General features: G+C 44.1%; 1 protein-coding gene across 1 annotated transcript; it reads right to left on the bottom strand.

The window, feature by feature from the left end:
- Window positions 1-419: 419 nt before the first annotated feature.
- sox18 (SRY-box transcription factor 18) lies at window positions 420-8,744 on the bottom strand. The gene is made up of 2 exons (XM_056273326.1): window positions 7,764-8,744; window positions 420-4,186 (listed from the first exon to the last, which is right to left on the bottom strand). Exons 1-2 carry the CDS (start codon window positions 8,194-8,196, stop codon window positions 2,736-2,738), a joined length of 1,884 nt encoding a protein of 627 aa, XP_056129301.1. The 5' UTR covers window positions 8,197-8,744; the 3' UTR covers window positions 420-2,735.
- Between the last annotated feature and the right edge of the window lie 783 nt (window positions 8,745-9,527).

Raw genomic sequence — 9,527 nt, 5'->3', positions numbered from 1 at the left:
GACCTGTTCGCACACGTTTACGCCCTGGCCACCTAGAGGACTTTGTGTCAACCTTTCATGTTTGAAATCCTGCCGGGGGGGGGGGGAATGTTATGTATGCACACATCGACAGTGCTGCATTTGATTTGGTGCTGTTCTATTGTGCTGGGATCGATTGGTGATGCCTGCGGGCTCTGGGTTGTTTGATCGGGTCTGCCTTTGATGCTGTGTCAGTCTAAATAAAGAATGCCACGGAGAGGTTGTGTCGAGCGACAGCGCTGTGTCCTGACGTGATTTCTAAATACAATAACGTTTCTCTCTCAATAAACGTTGTGTCCAGATGAACTGATTCAGCTTTCTTCCTTTAGCTTTCAGGAGTGCAAAATGGCTAAAGATTTCATATAATCAAGATGACGGGAGAACGGACTAAAGCAATGGAGACCTGTGTTGATTTATTTTACAGAAAACAAACTCACCAATTCACATTTTACACACAGCCACATAGGTACATATTGGTACAGTGAGCAAAGGTTGATCAGGTTGGCATGCAGGCCGTTAATCCGACTTGTGGACCTGTGATGGCAAAGATGGACAAATTTTCCTTGGTCCACATACTTATTCTTACGTAACTGATTATACACAAAAACTCATTGCTCCATCTGACTGGAAAACAACTTAAGACAAAAAAAAGCCCCTTTTTCTTTTACAAGAAACAAAATAATAGTTTTCATTGTGATTGTTCTTTTCAAACAGAGTGTTCTTCTATACAGCGGAAATATCTGGCCCAGTGCAAAGAGAATAAATTTCTTTCTTGTAAATTCTCCCTCACATATAAATGACTTAAGACAACATTTGTATACGCAGTAAACAGCTCAGTAAAATACAAACACTGGAGCATCATTTAAAGATATGGTCACACACCCCCAATCACACTTAATCGAAGATGCGTTCGCGTTTCTGTGGGCTATGTTCAAGGCATCTGATGCAAAGGTGTTCAATTTTCTCATCTGAGATGAATGAATGTCCATCAAAGAACTGACTGAATAAATTGAGATTAAGAACTGACACTGTCAACATCTCGGTTCCAGTAACATTTAATGACAAGTGGTGATTTAGTCCCAAATAATAAATTCTGCCCCCTCCAGAGACAAAGGCTCAGGAAATCCTGCTGCCACACTTTTAGCAGAAGAAGACGAATTAGAGGAAAACCCCAGAAACACACATCGTTCTGTCCTGATCCACATTTTATCCTGAAAAAGTAATACTTCTGTGGTAATTCTGGAAATTAATAGCCTTTCTGTCTTTGCCTCTTTGTATGGGAGAGAATGTTAAACTAAAAGAAAAAAAAGAAAGAAGAACAGTTTAATGTTGCCTTGCTTTTCAGCAAATATTTCTTTACCTGTTTTCTTCTTTTTCTTGGACCATGTTATACCTGAACTCTTTTCTCACCAAATTACAAACAAGGCAATAGCCTACGGTGTGAATCGTTCTTACAATCTACCAGTTTATTGAAAAAAAGAGCTACTTGGTGAATAGTATGTATGCCAAATGTACATGAGGACCTTCCATATTCTGAAAAGGTTCGCAAGTCATGTTCTACAAGGCATGCATGCAAACAAACGGGACAACTTTGAACGGCCAGATTTTAACATCAAGTTTAATGTGAATTTCTCTCAGACAAAGAGACAGGCATGTATTTCAGTGAGAAAAAACAAAACAAAACAAAACCCAACCTAACTTTCCTAAAATATTCTAATAGCTTGTGGGTAACCATTTTGGGCCCATGGCCAGAACTGTCCAAACATTACTATGGGTTGATATGTGGAGGCTGATTCAAGTCTGTCTTCAATTGAATCTATAAATCCATCCCCTCTCCATTTACCATCTTCTGTTTTTGGTATCGAGTGTCCGTCCCCAACTTATTTAGCTTACAAAGTCCCGTGGAGATGCACGTATGTCCAGTCCTGAGATAAAACATCGAAAATTATATGAGATGATAAACAGGTGATTTGTGGTGGTTGTGGGATCACCATAATACACAGTTTGAGTGGGAATTCATGTCCCATAATCCACCTGATGCTTGTGTGTCTGTGAGCAGGGGGTTGGTGGTTTGGGCAGGACTTAGGTGGGGGGTTCTCAATGTGCTCTGGAGAGTGCACATACAAACTTTCAGGTTAAACCAGACTCTAGCCCCATAGCTAGCTTACCAAGGCCAGGAAGTATCTATCCAGTGAGACAAGGACTGTGCAGCGGTTAGTTCTTTAGTCACACACAGTATACTAGCAGCGGCCATGCTATTACAGATTCCCATTAGTGGTAGATCCAGGTTATCAAGAGACAATACAATAAAAGATCCCGAGGAAACAAAGCCAGAGGACTCTATCTTAAAGGTGCCTAAATATGTTCTATCAACCACCACGGGTATTCAGGCTTTTGTTGATACCAGTCAATACATTATTTTCACTGACCAACACACCTTCATATAGAGAGGGGTGGGGGGGACCGATCAGTGAAATAAGCCACTGTGGAGTATGGTTGGATGTAAAACTGCACAGTCTTGGCCAATGGTTGGACATTATTATGCTGAAATTGAGTCATGCAGGCTGGCCTTTTAAACTTAAAAAAATAAAAGTAAGATGTGACATAAACTTTAACTCCCTGATCTGGACATAACTGCTGGCATCATAAAGGTTTAGTTAAAATTGGACCAAACACTGTCTACATTGTGGAATGATGTCATAGGCAAGATATAACACTTATCCAGTGATACAGGCACTATAATAGACAGCACTACTGGCATCAGATAGAGCAGATATGAGGGGGCTGTTTCCTTCCTCACATACGCTACTACTGATAATGCTACTGACATCCCTACCAATACTACTGTTAACGCTACTGTTCATATTGCTGCAACCACTGCTATGAGTACGTCCACTCAGAACTTTAGACCCGACTCCGCAACCCCCACTCAGACCATAAGCCTCGCCACGTGTCCGGCTGACACTCAGATACTGGTCGAATTCTTGTCTGTCCACCTCGGACCAGAACTCAGCTGAGGAAGGGCCTAAGGGGCAGGAAGACTCAGGATTGGATGAATCAAAGTGAGAGGAGGGGAGGAGGGATGAGGGAGGGATGGAAGAGGAGGAACAGGAGGAGGAGTTTTCAGGAGGAGGGGAAAGCTGCCCCAGATGGGAGAGGGTAAAGTGGGTGGGGTTATGGGTGTTGCTCCCATACATTTGGCTGAAGTAGCCATGAGGGGCTGTGTTCAAGGGAGTTTGGTTGGATTTGATTGGCTCGGAGAGACTGATGGATGGCTGGGGGTAGGAAGCGGTTGAAGAATCTGGAGGAGGGGGTGGGCACTTCATGGGACTACTCAGGTTGACATGGTGACCTGAACTGGCACCAGAGCTATGAGTGGGATCCATTCTAGCATCAACAGAATTTGCTGCAATGGAACTAGCAAAACCGCTGCTCGAACTCAAGGTAGAACTGACTAAACTCAGGCTGGGGGTATTTCTAGAATTACCAGAATTCATTCTAGAATCAACTGCTGAACTGTCGCCATGATTCAAACTGGAGCCCATACTGGAGGGTATGCTGGTAGTAACACTCATTCCAGCCTGGCTGTGTGGTACTGCACCATGAAGAGAGCTGAGGTGACCATGGTTGCTGTAGTGATGGTTGCTATGGTGGCTATAATGCTGGCTATGATGGTGGACATGGTGATACCCGGTCCAACCCCCTATCCCAGCCTCTTCCTGCATATGTGGGGGAAAAAAGATAGACTCCCCCCCTCCGTCCTCCAAGACATCCAGAGGGGACATCTCTGGTGTAGGCAGGCCATAGCTCTCCACCTCTGTATGACCCAGGGGTGCCAGGTCCCTGTAGTGCCCCAGGGAAGGGAGCAGGTGAGCGTGAGGGTGGTGCAGAGGATGGGCTCCTGGAGGTCCATAAGCAGACCCACTAGGAACATTTTCTCCATTCAAGGGGGCAATTCTAGGCCCTAGCCCCAAGCCCGATGCCCTGCCGTGGGCTAAATTGTGAAGTAGGATCCCTGGTTCAACACGTTTGAGTTTCTTGGTGGTCTTCTTGCGGCGCGGGCGGTACTTGTAGTTGGGGTGGTCCTGGAGGTGCTGAACACGAAGGCGCTCTGCCTCCTCCACAAATGGTTGCTTGTCGGTAGCACTCAGGACCTTCCAGGATTGGCCTGGGAGACAGTGGGAGAATATAAGAGAAACATTCATTCAGAACTTATAATTTCGCTCATCCTCTGTGTGTAATCATTAGCAACCTCATTATTTCTCTCTCCAGCGCTTTCATGGTCTATTCATCAGATCAGACAGGAGATATAGTATTTCATGTAAAAGAATCTTCTCTCAGCAGATTCCGTTTTTCCACTGAATGACATTTAACAAGAGAAAGACTTGTCAGCTCGGTGGTACAGCGTCCTGATGACTCCCAGACTCCTCGATGACTCTCTGAACTGAGAGAGGGGGGACCTAAGAGTACATCTGTCACCATCTTACAATCCTCTGTGAATAGCACACATGGCCAACTCTAGTTAATGGTCACGGCAATTTGCACATGAAACCAATCATTTTCGGTCGTTATGCCACTGTATTGTTTGTAAGGCTGGGGATACCTGCAGTCATTTGAGACTGAAGAGGTCACTTAGATGAGTGACGAAACATTTCTCTCAATCAAAGTTGTGTCCAGATGAACCGATTTGCCTTTCTTTCTTCCATTTTAAAATAGGTGTTTTTACACAGGTTGTGTAAACACCTCATTTCGTGTGTTAACAGAAAAGTGCTCAGCCAAACTGGTCAAGGGATGGTTGCATCACGACCTGTGGGACGTTAAAAATGTTGAGTTATTAATGTGGTGTTCCTCAACCCAGTCCTCAAGTACTATAATTAAGCGCAAAAAATTATTTATTGAATAAGTACAAGTAGGGCTGACTACACATGCAGAGCTGCAGTGAAAATCTGGAAGATAAGAGGTACTTGAGAACTGGGCTGGGAAACACTACGTTAATGCACCGATGCTCTCTAAAGAAAAAGAGGTGATCCCAGTGTAGCTGCAGCCATGTCTTACTTAGCTTATTGGCTGTGTTTGACTATAACAGTTTTATCTGTGCAGACTTTATTTTGCTGGCGCTTTGTAGCTGCATTATAGAACATTAACATTGTCAAGACTTTCACTAATGCATTGGAAATTAAGGGTGAATGTGGAAATTAAAATGTCCTTGCTTTGAACAGAACTGAATGAAACCGAACGATAGTAACGTCTGATTGTGAATCCGTATTCACTGAGGAACACTTACTCAGCCAATTGCAGCTCGAAATAAAACAAGACATTGCTCTCAACAGCTACTTATCCCCCTAAATAGAATTCACGTGTAAAGCCAGCTATGCAAACAGAACAACATTCATTCATTAATGAATTACTGCTGTCATAAAGTTTCACGTCCAATTTTCCCCAGTAACTATGTAAAAAAACAACAACAATGATATAATTAGTTTTCTGTGACATCTTCAAACCAATATAACACCTTCAATTCTCAATTTAGCTCTACTTTCACCTCCCAACACATTTTCTGCTACTGTTGTGGGTCTGACCCTTGACCCCTATATTTTGGGCTGCTTGCAACGTTGGTGGTATTGCGGTTCTAGTTTACACTATAGAAAATTGCTCTGGATAGGAGTGACACATGAATGCCCTGCAACGTAAATGTAAATGAAATATGAGTTGTGTGTTTGGAAAGCAAGGGCTGATATAATAAGGATAATAAAGGAGTTGAAACATTCGCTCTGCTGTATAATTAATTTTCAGTTTGAGCCAAACCTGGAGGTGCGCTGTCGCTGTGTATGCTATGAAATAATAGCAGTTTTGCAATGTTCACAGAGAGAGAGAGAGAGAGAGAGAGAGAGACTGATGAAATTATAGAAGCTTATTGTTTTGAGTCAGTCCTAAACCAAGGAAGCATTTATACACACACACACACACACACGTACATGCATGCACACTGTTTTGGAAAACATTTAACGGTTTCGTTTCCAAAAGACATATCCAGCATGTGTAGAAAAAAAAAGAGTAAATGATCGGATGATCGGTGTGGAGAAAAACATTACAGGCGATTATTAAATGTCCAAGTCATCTGTAGATGTTTACTCAGAAAGCAGTGACACTTGTGGGGTCAGAATCAGTGCAAACAACAAGTTTTAACAATTTTTTACCGATTATTTTTCAGGTTGCCAAAATTTCCCCCCCAAAATAAGCACAAGATAACACGTGAACACCACCCTAATACATTACCTGGTGACCACTGCTCAACATTTCACAGGTGACTAGCGTCCAGTAAGTCGCTATTTTTCAAAGGAAGACACTGATGATAGCTAATGACTTAAACAATGTCCTTTTGAGAATTAATTCCCTAGCTGCAATAAATATGAGTAGATGGCACATTTTTCAGAAAAGTACGTTTCTTCTTCTTGAAGTGAAAGAATGAAATGATGAAATCAGTCAAAATAATTGGAAATGTATTTATGCACGCTCAATAATCCAGGTAAGGAAAGCACAGAAGGTTGAGTCAGTTCATCTGGACACAACATTTATCAACCGATATGTTTCATCACTCATCTAAGTGACCTCTTCAGTCTCAACTACCTGCAGGTATCCCCACCCTTATAAACAATACAATGGCACAACAACTGAAACCTACGATCAGTTTCATATGCAAACTGCCGTGACCATTAACTAGAGTTACAATGGCCATGTGTACTATTCACAGAGGATTTGGGAATGTTTGCAATCACAGCATTGTAAGATGGTGACAGATGTACTCGTAGCCGCCCCCCGGTTCAGGGATGGTCGTTCCCTCTTCACATAGATGGCCTCTTTCACTCCCCATTCAAACCAGCGTTCCTCCCTATCAAGGATGTGCACATCCTCATCCCTGAAAGAGTGGCCACTGGCCTGTAGATGGGTGCAGACTGTGAAGTCCTGGAGCATCAGGACTCCACACTGAGGATGAGGATGTGCACATCCTTGATAGGGAGGAACTCTGGTTTGAATGGGGAGTCAAAGAGGCCATCTATGTGAAGAGGGAACGACCATCCCTGAACCAAGGGGGGCCCAAGAGTACATCTGTCACCATCTTACAATGCTGACTGCAAACATTCCCAAATCCTCTGTGAATAGTACACATGGCCATCGAAACTCTAGTTAATGGTCACGGCAATTTGCATATGAAACCAATCATTGGTTTCAGTCATTATACCACTGTATTGTTTATAAGGGTGGGGGTACCGGCAGTCAGTTGAGACTGAAGAGGTCACTTAGATGAGTGATGAAACGTTTCTCTCCTAATAAACGTTGTGTCCCGATGAACCGATTCAACTTTCTGTGAATTGGAAATGTAGTTTCTGCAGGGAGACTCACATTCAAGTACTATAAACACTAAATATGTTACAATATGTGTTGCGACCATTTTGGTACCTGTGTCATTAGTGTTACTGGTGTACTTTTTGTGGTTTGCTACACACTGCTAAGGTACTAAGGTGCACAGACGAGTGGGATTTCTCCACGCTGCAGAACACTGGTTTATACCACAGATTGAAAAGTACTTGGTGTCAGTTAAAAAAAAAAACAACTTTCCAATGAACAATTTTTGCTCACATGATCTAAATTGTTTTAATGTGGGAAGCACCCCCCCCCCTCCCGTCACTCTAAGGAGCCTAAAGCCAAGGCCAAAACAACAACTTGCTCGCTGTAATGTGACTTACCAAGCATCTTGCTGAGTACAGCGTTGTGGAGGTCAGGGTTCTGCAGGGCCAAGCGTTTCCTCTCATCTTTCGCCCAGACCATGAAGGCATTCATGGGTCTGCGGATCCTCTGCTCGGAGCCCACCGTCTTGCTCTCAGCCATGCCTGTCGTTGTGCTTACTGATCGGCCGGGGTCAGGGCTCTGTTCCCCAGAACCGACTGATCCACAGCCGGAGCCGAGAGAAATCCTTGGTTCTGTTCTCCTCACTGACCTGGGCCCCATCCCGAGGCTGTCGGGAGAATCGCAGCTCCCTGACAGGTCCTGATCGAAACCCACCTCTGAATCAGAAGATGGGCTCAGGGTCCTGGATGCCCACGGACCCCCATCAGAGACCCGGCTCGGATGAAGAAGAGTTCTGGGCTCCTGAGGGAAACTGGACTTGGTCAAATTCATTCCAAAGCTGGGTTTGATTCAGATTTTAGTCCAAATGAACCTCTGAAAGCGTCTGTCTCAGTTTATGTTGTAAAGTTCTGGAGACAACCAGCTGTTCTCTCACACAGATGCAATGAGGTGACCGTTTGAAAGGACAGAGCAGACGGAGGTCTGGAGAGAAAGATGGTGAATTTAGAGGAAAAATTCCAAAGCAAAGCATCGAGATTTGAGAAAAGAGGGAGGACACAAAGGAAAAAGAAAGAATAAACAAGTTGTGGTGAAGAATATTCCCCGCAAAAATGATCCGTAATGACTCTTTTCTCCCTCTTTTTCACTCTATGTCCCCCTTCTCTCTCTCTCTCTCTCTCTCTCTCTCTCTCTCTCTCTCTCTCTCTCTCTCTCTCTCTCTCTCTCTCTCTCTCTCTCTCTCTCTCTCTCTCTCTCTCTCTCTCTCTCTCTCCGCCTAACTGGAAAGCAAAGACAACAGTTCTTGTTTGGAGTATGTGGTAGAGCAGTTGTCCAAGCTAGATTCCCCCCAGTCATTCACGCAGTCCGTCTGTCTGTCTCTGTCTGTGAAGTTTTGAAACTTGTGGCCAGATTTAACCAACCCACGCTGTGTATATATACCCCGCCCTAACCAATCAGATAAATACATCGCTGGAACTCAACCAATGGGACACTAGACAGGCGAGAGGGGAAGAGACGACTCTATCTGTGGGTGTGTACTGGGGGGGGGACCCCTTCCCCCCACCCACCACCCACTCTTTCTTCGCCCCTTAACTATATGTGCATTCGCACACACACACACACACACACACACACACACACACACACAAATAACACAAACACACGAGCACCTCCCTGTCTGCCTGTACAGGGAGATGTAATCGGAGAAGTCCCATTGTTTCTGTCCAGCTGAGAATGGAGCCTCACACACACACACACACACACACACACACACACGCACGCACACACGCACACACGCACACACGCACATTCACACAGATCCTTGTGTGTACACACAGATATGATTCCATATTTTATATCACAAGCACACACACACCAAACATGCGTGCATCCATATGTATACTTATGTGATTGTTAAAATGTGTGTGCTTGAGTGTGTTTGTTTCTGTACATACATACACACACACACACACATATATATATATGTGTGTGTGTGTGTGTGTGTGTGTTTGTGTGTGTGTGTTTGTGTGTGTGTGTTCGAGGGCAGGACAGTGGTGCGACCACAGAGCCATTACTGGCCTCGCTCAAAGCTCACTAAGAGAGATAGAGATGGAGAGTGAGAGACAGTGAGAGAGAAGAGAGGGGTGACAGGGTTTCCAAATATG

Source organism: Lampris incognitus, chromosome 2, assembly GCF_029633865.1.
Source record: "Lampris incognitus isolate fLamInc1 chromosome 2, fLamInc1.hap2, whole genome shotgun sequence".
In the NCBI taxonomy this organism is placed as follows: Eukaryota; Metazoa; Chordata; class Actinopteri; order Lampriformes; family Lampridae; genus Lampris; species Lampris incognitus.
This window is presented reverse-complemented; position numbering and strand designations above follow the sequence as displayed.